We start from the raw sequence: 11,831 nt of genomic DNA, 5'->3' as shown, positions 1-11,831 counted from the left end.
GGACTCAAGCTTAAACCTTAGATAATTTTAATTAACTTTTAACAGCTAGAGATAATTATGCCAGTCATGTAATACACTGTCTTCACATGATTTATAAGTGATATAATTCATCAGTGACAGTTGTGAGCAAGCTTATGAGCGTGTTAAGCAGTATAACCCATAAGATACGGACTTAAGAACTGCACTACAATAACTACCACCATGTGGTTTTTTGGAGGGCGTGTGTGTTCATTTTGTTGGTGCCACAAAAAAATTAAGCAATCAATCAGATTAAATGCACAAAGTGAGCACCCCGGAATAATTGGGCTAGAGGTCTGAAAACACTGATCCCCTCTGTTAAACCAGCTACGGAGCACAAATAAATTCTTGCTTACTCAGAAGGGATTTTAGTAGTGTCATTTTTTTTTTCCTGGGCATTAAACAATATCTGTTAATTCATCACATTATAATGATGCTATTTTTAATTTCATGATGATATTAAAATGATTTCTAGATAACTTGGGTCAATTCAATTAGTAAATTAAAGGTGAAGACTTTTAATTTCAAATCAACGAAAATATACAGAAAGAAATATTAAAAAGTGGAATATTTTTGGTTTTCTACCCTGCTAACTTTAGAAGTGGAATTAAAAAAAACCCAAAAACTCATTTCCAAAATTAAGTTTTACAAAATGTTCAGGTTTTGGAGCAGCCACAACCTGTAGTAATTTTGTTATCTTGTCAAGGTACATTTCCATTTAGATGTGGAGCTTTGCCTGCAGAGCTATTAACAAGAGCTACAGCAAATACCAGCTTTACACTAATGTGGAGATTTACTTTGCAAAGCTTTACTTTGCAAATATTATAAACCTCTTCAGCCTACCATGTTATCTGTACAGATACTATCTGTATAGTATCTGTACATTCATGTGTACTATACACATAGCCTAGTAGTGTTTATTCTACATCTTCAAAGATTTTTTCCAACAAAATCTTAAAGTTAATTTCTCTAAATTATTCAATACATTTCTTTTCTATCCCCTGTGACTGTGGTAAACCTTTTAATGTCGGGCACATTGGAATTAATTTCAAAAGAAAAAAATATCTAAATGCTGTTTATGATGAGAATGCTTCTAAGAACACTTCTCCAAGGAACACTTCAAGAGGCAATATGACATCCATTTCTCAGCAACAATTCTTGTGCTATGATAGTCTCAAGAGGCCTTTGTTTCTTAGCATTGCAATTGTTTCCTGAATGTTCATAAATGTTTTAAACCAACTTGTGTGCAAAACAAAGACATTTGAAACATTAGCTGGTGTTTCATTGTACTTCCATTTACCCTACAGATTAAAATACAAAGAGAGGGATTAATTTCATCTCATTCAACTTCAGCTCCTTTAAACTTGGTCATCTAGACTAAACTAGGTAGCTTGATTGAAGAGGAAACCTCTGAACAAAGATACACATCTGGAAAGGTGAGTTAATGCATATTAATGCATTTTAAACAAAAAGAGGCAAAGGGGCAAAAGAAGATGATGACTCATTTCGCAGCAGTGCCATTGCCAGTGCCCACCTTGGGCTTCTCGACCATTAGAGACTTAAGAGAGATCAGTGTGACCTCCACAATAATAAACTGCTTGCCTGATCCTCCATCACTGTGCAGCTCTGATAGTTGAGTTTACATCAGGTAAGTTACAAGTCAATATAATATTAGCCTTGGAGAGATGTGGAAGACTTCCATTTAGGTGGGTTTTTCTATAGACCCAATGTGACCCAAGGAAAACCAGTCTCAGAAATCCCTACGCTGAATGTGTCGATGACTGACTGCCTGCCAGGGCTTTGGTGCCGTATGGTAACACGAGGGAAAACGTTTGGTCAAAAGTAAATCTTAACTTCGGTACCACATTTTTGTAAATCACTATACCTTGGACTCAAAACCATCAGGAACTTAAGTTTCTTTTATACAAATTAAGCATTTTTAGATCATAGTTAATTGTTAGATGATAGTTAAATAGTTAAATGATTCTTTGTTTAACGGTTTGTAAAACAGTTCTGGTTCTAAATAGACCCTGTGGCTTTGTTGGTTAGGTATTTTAAAAAAAAAACAATCAGTCATTTACTAAGTCTGTATAAATTATTTACAGACTAAACTATTAAATATACACACATACACACAAAGACGCGCACACAGTGACCCAATTTTTACACTTTGGGACTGCTGGTTTGTATCGATTCCCAGTGAACTGTTGTTTCCAAAAGCAAAACTTTTACTGATGTCAGGAGAGCATAACCGCACCTTTAAAAACTAAGGTATTTGACATCACACACCAAACAGGTGGGGCACGATCAAGCGATTTTAGTAATAGAAAAGCAGCAGCAGCAGAAGGCAACGCCAGGCAATGAACGGATGAGTAACTGGGACAGAAGAAGCCAGGACTTATAATGAAGTGGCAAATATTGCAGAGTGCAATGAGGTGAATATGATGACCACCATAGGATTAGCTTTTTAATACCAAAATGGGTAGGATCATAAACAGACAAACTAGATGAAGCAGGGTAGCAAATACTTTGATACCCACATCCTCTCCAATCAATGTTCTAGTACAAGAAAATTATATCTTCAAAAGCTTTGACCCATTTGAAAACAAAGTTATCACACATTTTTCATGTAATAGAAATTAACATTGTTTACACATTGCATATGGAAAAACAAGTAAATCACTTACCAAGGATTAATATAAAATGCCAAAAGATAATCAGTCCAAAGGCATGAGGGTAGCAGAGTTAGGAAAGCAAATACACTTCTACGCCTGTGTGCATTAATAAATAACATACATAAAGATGAAAAAGTGAGGAGAGTTAGTAAGACAAACAGAAATCAGGAGATCAGCAAATTCTATTTTAAAAATCAGCTAAACCCATAAAGCTTTCCTCTTACTTACTTCATAAGAATATTATTAGCATCCATAGAATTTGTACTCCTCAAACTGACACCCTATGCAGGATTTTCAGCTAGCCAACATGAAATTCTATATGATCAAAATAAATGTGTTTTATGGTATTGATTCAGCCCTGTTATTCTAAATCAATGTTAATTAATAAATTGGCAGATTTTTGAGAGTAAAATGTGTTTAAAAATTTCATCCACAAGTTTATGGCCATTACATAGGTGGTGCTAAGACTATTTTCTGATGTTTTGAGACGTTTCAGGACAGACATAGTTTGTTTTTACCATGATAATTTCCCACGTTTCCTTCTGCAAGAGATCCTGTGGATATCAGAACATCTGTATCAGAGATAAATTCAGACCATTCCAGTATCTCTTAATACCCTCTATTGAGTCGTATTTCTGCAAACATCCATATAACATTTTGCAGGGCCCCATTTTTAAGTGCTTTAAATTCTCGCCTAGGTTTTCAGCAAAACATTATTTGAACTTCTTCTAACTGTGGTTTCTATGAATAACTATTCACAGCAGGTTTCATTGTGGCTAAAGGAAATTTGAGTACAAAATCGCTCTAAACTTCTGTATTCGCAACCTGTTTACCAGACTCTGCTATGCATTAAACAAGGAAACCCACTCAGGCCTGATCTACCTACTAGTGGAGTGGGTTACAGGTACTTTGCAAACGCGAAAAACTCATGAAACTTAAACAAAAACTGCCCCAGTAGCAGGATTTCTTGCCAAATACACCCTCAGTGTGTTTTTTCCCTCATCAGAAAATCTGCTGTCCTAAAAGCAATACCATCTTCCTGCAACTGTTCTAAAGAGGAACCACAAAGTGAAATTCCCTTTTTCAGTACACTTGGCTCTTATGTTGTCAGTAGATACTGTGTTTTCCCTGATAAGCAAGTCACGTCAGATGTAATCATCTCTAATATTAATCTTCCAACCAGTGGTGGAAAACTTCTGCCCACGCAGTGAAAACTCCAAGTTATGCTTTAATGCGTTTCGCTGCTAAAGAGAAAATGGGCAGTGCAGTTTCGGCAGGGCACCTCCCCTGGCGTTGGTAGGGATTGTGTGGGTCAGCCAGAAGAGCGAGCCCTTTCTAGTTAATCATATGCCACAGTGGTTGCAGCATCAGGGCCTTAGGGTTCCTATGGGACTGGACTGAGGATGAAATTTGGTTTTCCATAAGCAGATCTCTGGTGCCACAGAGAGATTTTCATTAGGCTTAGATGCGATGATGTTGCTGGAATACTCCTCTTTCCTTTGGGAAACTCCAGGTGAGGTTTTTACTTCCTTTTGCCTACAGAGGCAGAAGCAATTATTCAAGCCTGGGTCTTCTTTCATCATCATGAGGAATTTCCACACTTCATCAAATCACAGGCTAACGTGCTTGCAGACCTACTTATATTGTTCACAGATTACGAACTCCGACATCTAAAACAATTGATTTCATTCAACATGTGAAAAATAAGTAATTGCCCAAAAAATACAATATTGTTTTCCTGGAATTATACAGTCTTTCACCTACTGCTCAGGTGTACCGAACAATTTTATTTAATTAAAAGAAAGAGATGCAGATATTGATCAAATTCTGAAAACTCTGCTGAGCTGAGGATATGGGATGGGATATGCCCATAGCTCCCTTACTAGATTCCCTGGAATGACCCCAAGCAAAATGGGTTTCTTAATCCTTCTACCTGTCTTTAGGGCCATATTTTCCATTTGGCTGCCTGGCTGGACAATGAATCTGGTCTTGACATTAGACAACAGAGACACACAAAACAAGATATCTTTACTAACTCTCAGAGAAGTCAGGACTGTAAGATTAGGGCACACTGCCTTCAGTTACAAAAATTTGTGGAGATATTAAGCAGGAGTATTTGCCCCAATTTATATTTTTATAACATAATTTATGTATGTATACCTATATGCATATATACACACATATATATATACACACACATACATATACATATACTAAATCAAGCAACCTTCACTTTCACATCCAAACCTATTAATTAATTCCCCTTCCCATAAAAAAAAAGCCTTTTATGGTTTTAATAACATCTGTTGCTAGTTTAATCATTTGATTCAAGCTTGAATATTTAATTAACATGAGTGTTTGATCTTCTGCCTTCTTTACCATTAATACAGTCCAAGCAAGAGAAGCTGAAAGAGAGATTAGTTTGTACTGCATACAGCTGGCTGCTATTAAAGCTAAACCAAGCAAGTGAGGCTTGTTTAATATCCAGTTAATTAGCAGCACAGTGAGGTATTGACGAGATTTGCTGGGCTTGTTAGTTCAGTTTGCATGCTTATTGGCAAAAGGCTAGCTGTGGTGCAGTGTCCATCCATTTAATCCCATCCTTGCTTGCAGGCTGTGTCCTATGAGATCATGGAAGCAGTTCCCTGCGCACCAACTCCTCTTTCCAACTTCTTGGCTGTCAACAAAGCTGACCAGGGGTGTAAAACCAAGGCGCATATTTTTTTCTCCCTACATACTGGAATGGGGCTGACAGTATGCTTTTAAATATCTGTGTTTGGACTTGCCTTGAAAGACAAGAGGTTTTTGCAGAGATTGCTAATAACAAAACAATAAACCTTGAGTCAGTCATTAGCACCCTTTTGATTATTAAAATAGGAATGGACATGACCACACCGGTGCCAGTCAGGTAGCTCTCAGAGCCCTTTTGCTTCTGTAAAAGCTAATCATACAGACTTTCTTTGTTAAATACTTCTCTTTGGCTGATGGTGTCAGTGACAGTTTGGAGTCCATAGTGAGTGCCTGCAACTCTTGTGGTTGGTTTTCTAGACTAGCAAGAATATGGGTTTTTTTCCGAGTCTTTTCAACAGCACTGAACATGAAGTTACAGTAAACATTTGAGTTGGCTTGTCCTTGTCTTGCAATGCAAGGAAAAATTAATTACTGGCACTGCATGAAGACAGTTGCTAATTGGTCATCTACAGGCAAGCTTACTCCCGGATGTAAATGTATCTCTATGGAAGTGCTAATGGATTTATAGATCAAGTTTCTACACTTGTGTTATTTTAGGAAATATGTCTGTAGGAGAAAGGAAAAAAAACATCCTCCCAACACACATCTATGCAACTTGGTTGACATGTATATACATCATTCCCTACTAAAAATAGCAGGTGACAGAATACATAGTCTTGAGTCATCATTCAAGAAATCAAATACTAAAATAACAGTTACAGTAGTTTTATCTTATAAAAAGATGACATAAAAAATAAGCATTTAAGATTAAAGATTACATTTGCCAAAAAGCAGAGATGGGAAAAACATAATTAAAAGCTTTTCTTCAAACACTCACCAATTATAGGGAAGCTTTCCATCTCTTTCTAAAGATGCAAAATTGACAAAGGTTCCAGCCCCACACTCCCTGTTTCAGGAAGACCATTGGGTACAAAGTTACCATTTTTGGATTCACAACACTTGCAATGACGTTGATTTAACAGAGAACTCTCGGAGTTGCGGAGAAGTCCTGTAAACTCACATCTGTGACTAGATCTGTGATAATCTGTGATAAACATAACTGAAGTCCCTTAACATAGTCGTCCAAAACCAATAAACGTTCAACAACACCTGAGATCAGGTTTCCTAATGATGCCTAAAAAGAGTGAAACAAGGGAGAAGTTGCTAATAAAGATCGCAAATAGACCTCGTCTTCTGTCCAGATTTGGGCTTTCTATAGTCTGGTGCTAGCACTAGTTGCTGGCCTCAGTACACATGCTAAATATTTACCTTTCAATACTAAATATTCACTGTCCCAACTCTAAGGAGAAGATATATAATTGTTTCCATTAGACAGGATCATGTTAATTTTGAGTTCACAAAATAATTGTGGAAAAAGCCTGAATTTCCTGAATAACATTCCAGTGAATTTATCACAAGTCCGTTATTTTCAGCTACAAATGATAAACTGACTTGACTATTTTCGATTCCTTGATTTAAACAAACAATTTCTTGCAACTTCTTACTGGATTTACTTTTTTAATTTCCTTCTGGGGTTTTTATCTTCTGTGGCTAGAAGCAGTGATGAAGAGAAAAAGAAAAAGCTTTGGGCTGCCTGCACAGTAATTAAATAGAAAAGAGAATTAATTTAGCTGGCATTTTTCACAGAGCCAGTTACATGTAAAAGGACAAACTACACAATGTTCACTGAAAGAGATAGCCTGCAAAATATGCGTGATGGGGTCATCTGTTGCATAGAATACACAGCCAAGACATGACACATAAAGTGCAATGTCTGCTAGGTAGCCAAGTGCAAGATTCTTCACATAAGTTTTTTTTACATGAAATCATTTCCTTTCTTGACACAGGACAGTAAATTAATATAAAACATATTACATAGATTATAAAAGGGTGAAGACTCCAGGACACTTCCAAAACCAGCAGGTGAACCACATATCGAGGGTTTGGAAAAACTTCCACAGTTCACTCAGGCCATAACATAACCCACATGAAAATGAACTGTTACAGGTAACAGCACAAGGAAAAAGAAATTGAATTTCAATATTCAGGAACAAATGATTGGTGCATATAGCTGAAGGAACTGCAGGTTCTGTAATAAAAAGGTTTACTCTTACAAGATAATTCTTCCCTTCATCTGTATGACACAACAAATTGGGATCATTAATGTTACAGGACCTGAGACCCCTTCTGGATTTGTGGGTCTCAGTGTATGTCTGGCTGCATCCTGACTGCATAGAAAGACAAGATCCAGGTGAGCCCATATGCTCTTTCCCATGCTGCAGTCCCCATAGGAAGGAAGCCCATATGAATGCAGAATTTGAACAACTGGAAGACCGGGATTTGGGGGCAGACTGGGAAATGCTCCAGAGAGAGACTCTCAGGGCCGTGGGCACATCCTCCCTCGTCCTAGGGGTTTGGCTGCCAGGGCTCAGGCCTTACATGGCCTCTGAAATGCAGCATCCTGGACCTGATGAAAAACCATCTTATCTGTTGATATGGAAAATCTCCTGTTCCAAACCATATAAAAGATTTGCAAAGCATCTTGATGTCCTGTTTATGTCCAGTTGCCTCAGATCCTAATTATCCTTTAGGCTCCTGACACAACACTTTTGTAAAAAGTGATTGCACTTCTTATAGACCCAATCTTGCAAAGCTCAACATGAGACAAAGGTTGAGGCTTGTAACTCAGGTCAAGGATGAAAGTAGGTAGAGGGAGAAGACGTGTTACTCCTAAACAGCAGCAAGACAACTATTTTGAAGGTATCCTGTTCACAAGCATCTCCAGCAGCACCCGTGCACACAAGCATCCTCAATTGCTACTATTGTCATGATATGTTTGCTGTTGTCTGAAATTTTTGGAATTAGCATAAATCTGGACTTACCTGGCCATTTGTAGATGTTTTCTCCTGAGTACAACAAGAGTCACCAGCAGCAGCCCAATCAGAAGGATACTTAGGATGGCTAACACTGAGATTACCACTACGTTGGGATTCATCTCGGTGACTGTACATACAAAGAAGGACTCTTGGTTATTCAATTCAGAAGCGCTGACAGTTTTGGGGTTTTTTTCCCTGAATGTTGATAGTGTTATTTTTCTGAACTGATCTCATTCAGCCTGGAGTGTTACAGAGAGAAAAATCTACCACTAGGGATAAAGGGAGGTTTTGACTAGTTATTGCTCTTACAAAATTTCTGTGGGGAAATGACTTCACTCTGGCATTTTGTTAAAATTTGACATGTTCTGATTTTTTTTTCACTGACATTCATAACATAAGAGAAAAGGGTGAAGGAAATATAAAATACAGATATTCATCATCATCTAAGTCTCCAAAGCACATTTCAACTCTGAAGTTGTTCTTCAACAATAATCAATACCTTTCCTAACCCAAAAGCAAAATAACAGGCTGAGGCTCTGCAATATACTGGGATGAAATTGATTGAATTACTTTGGCAAATAAATTTTAACAAAATATTCTGTTTTAAATAAGAGTTGGAATCAACACTCAATAACAAAACCTTGATTTATTTTTGTTGCATATTACGTGCTTATTGGCTGTACTACTATGAGAGCAGATACCCTGTTCTGCTCATTATATGAGAAACACTCTCCGCTTTACTTGCTGAGAATAACTTTACATCCACAGTTGTCTAGAGAAGCACTTTTTAGATTAAAAATCATGGAGATTTTAAAGTTAAGTATCAGACACTGAACTCCAGCATGGAGTGGTGTATGATGTATAGGTCCAGTGACTAAAGCTACACAACTCCCTAACTAAGCAGAGATGGCACTGATCATTCTGAAAGGGAGATTTTAAAGAAAAGTCCAGTGCTCTGGGCAGTTCAACACTGATATTCTTTCTTCAGAGCCGTACAGAGTCAGGCTTCATGACGTGCCCGGGGAGCCCTCATCAGGAGCTATCCCTTCGGGGTGTGACTGCTCAAGATCCTGCATGGCCCTTCTCCTCCTCTCTCACCCTATCTCCACTTCTTCACTGAAAGCAGAAAGCCATTTTTTGCCTTAGCAGCTTATAAATGTGATTTTCCTCTTGTTTGGGCTTGGCTGAGAAGACATTTTTCTCCATAAATGTCATCAGGCAGTACCCTGATGTTCAGCCTTGACACCACAAACTAGGTCCCTGATTTCTAAAACCCGGTAGAGAACTGAGCCTCTAGTTTATATTTTTCCAAGTCAACCCTCCCAGCAGGGATTTTTCTAAGATCTTTTTAAAGCTGCTTCCCCATCCCATCCACATCTGGCATCCTTTCCATGATACAAACAACCCCTGGGGCCAGCATTACCGAGAGCAGCTTTAGAAAGCAAGGAGAAACAGATGTTGTAGCTGGAGGAGGAAGAAGAAAGCAGGGAAGTGCTGCTTACCCATGGTGGAAACCGCAATGAAAGTGGGGATGCTGGGGCTATTGTGGCTGAAGGTGGTCACACTGCAGTTGTAGGAAGTGGCAGGGGTTAGGCTAGAAATGGTCACCACGTGTGAAGAGACAGTGACAGGTTCCTGCAGACATGGGGAAAAATACACAAAAGTTTGTCTCTCCTGTAAACGCAAGAGCACAAATGGGTGCTCCCCTCTCCACCCCTATATTTGACCAGGTAAAGTCAGATCTGGTGAAAGAAACCAGCACTTCAAAACTCAGGGAAGGTAACCAAGGCCTGCCCTTGAAAATAGGCAGGTAGTCTGGCAGTCTGGCAGAAGAGGGGAGAGGAACAGGGGTGAAAACAGCAGCAGGAACAGCCCAGAGCACGCCAGGGAGCCCCCGGGCCCCTTGGGCAGGGCAGAGGGTGCCTTGCAGGGGGTTGGTCAGGCACATGCATGGTGGGGGAAGGCGCTGCGACCCCCAGGACATCCCCAGAGGTGGGCAGAGCTCATGAGCTCTGGTTACTAAGCCACACAGGCAGGAGGAAAATAAAGTTATTTTTATTGAAAGTGTGGCCAAGGTAGTCACAATCTCTGCACCCTTGTATGAATATGTGTCATCTCTGCCTCTGAGGCAGTTCCTCTGGACATGAAGAGCTATGAGCCTTTCACATGGCCAAGGTGAAAAACAAAGCTAGAGCAAAGTTTTTGGGTAATAACCAATGATCAGGTACCCCACACCTCAGTTTTTCCAGGTAGTAGAAACTCTTTACATAACATTTTTATACAATGTTTTAATTACTATGTCCCTAGTAAACAATTTTGTGTTTCATAAATGCTGATACGGCAAAAGAAAACAAATGCAACATATGTGTTGACTTAAAGATATAGCTCCTCAAGGTCCTCAGAAGCTTTTCTGTACTCTCCAGCAAAACCAAGGGTGGGTTTCAGATGGGAAAATAGGGATACTGAGCCAGTAGTTTAGAAAGGGAACAAGGAGAAGTTTTATGAACGAACTCACTCCGGATGGGGAGTGCAAGATGCTGTAACAAGTCCCAAGCACTGGATTTTTGCAGTGGCCTGTTGTCATTCACGGGCTCCTTCTAGACTAGCAAGGGTTCCCCGTTGCAGTGCAATTCTGAGGTATGTTACACAGATGAAATGAGATGTACATGAGTGTAAGGAAGGGGACTTTTATTCTCTGAGCTGAAAGGAGGGGCCACAGTTTGGCAGTTGAACTTGGTTAGATGTTTTCCATTTTCCCCTCTGGGAAATTTAAATTAGTCAAGCAAAACCCAAGATGTTCAAACCTGGAAAGCTGTTGCTTTTCATTTTGCTGATTTAAAAATGAAGGAAAGGGACAAAAATGTTCATGTAATTAGCATGGAAAATCACAAGTAAAGAATTTTCACCAGTCTAATGGGAAAGCATCCCTTTTTACAGCTCAAAAAGGAGCCATTCCCTTTTTTCATAGAGACAGAAAAGAGAGTGATGAATCTAATGAGAGGTGAGCTGACAACCTCTGTGCATTTCCCAATGCCAGATGTTCATGTCAACAAACAAGACACTCCCTGAAGCTCCTGCCAAATGGAGCAGTCTTTTCCTGATGTTCTTAAGACAGATCTGCTCTGCACTAAAGCTGCAAATCCTGTGGTACCTTCCTTGCCTGATCACATCATTATTTTGAATCTCTGCTAAGTGGATAATGATTTCACAATCTTTAGTTATTCACTGTGAGAAAGCAGGAATCTAGATGTGGAACCCAAACTACCCAAGAGATTAAAGTGCATTTAAACATTTGGTTTTTTTCCTTTAGTCAGTGCCTTTCTCAATTTAAAAAGAATATTAAATAATTCAAACTGGTCTTCCATAGGATTAGAGAGTGTATATGTCTCTTTTGGGATAATCAGTGGTCTGAGTGGTTTATTTTTTACTTTTTTCTGAATGATTCCCCATTATGTGTGACAGTCCACATGAAAGAATGATGTTTCATGGCATGTAATCACAGTGATTCACTATACCATCAGCTAAATAACAA

The 11,831-nt window shown here is 38.8% G+C and overlaps 1 protein-coding gene across 1 annotated transcript in view; it reads right to left on the bottom strand.

Moving 5' to 3' along the window:
* Positions 1 to 11,831, bottom strand: part of PTPRO (protein tyrosine phosphatase, receptor type, O) — a 65,877-nt gene that overhangs the window by 15,635 nt on the left and 38,411 nt on the right. Inside the window, exons 13-16 of the mRNA XM_009588186.1 lie at positions 9,802 to 9,934; positions 8,306 to 8,426; positions 6,262 to 6,330; positions 2,706 to 2,789 (exon numbers count right to left, since the gene is read on the bottom strand). Coding sequence (XP_009586481.1) covers positions 2,706 to 2,789; positions 6,262 to 6,330; positions 8,306 to 8,426; positions 9,802 to 9,934 — 407 coding nt within the window. The remainder of the gene's footprint in view (positions 1 to 2,705; positions 2,790 to 6,261; positions 6,331 to 8,305; positions 8,427 to 9,801; positions 9,935 to 11,831) is intronic.

Source organism: Fulmarus glacialis, unplaced genomic scaffold (genome assembly GCF_000690835.1).
Source record: "Fulmarus glacialis isolate BGI_N327 unplaced genomic scaffold, ASM69083v1 scaffold2982, whole genome shotgun sequence".
Taxonomy (NCBI): domain Eukaryota; kingdom Metazoa; phylum Chordata; class Aves; order Procellariiformes; family Procellariidae; genus Fulmarus; species Fulmarus glacialis.
The sequence above is the reverse complement of the archived record's forward strand: the minus strand, read 5'-3'. Positions and strand labels throughout refer to the sequence as shown.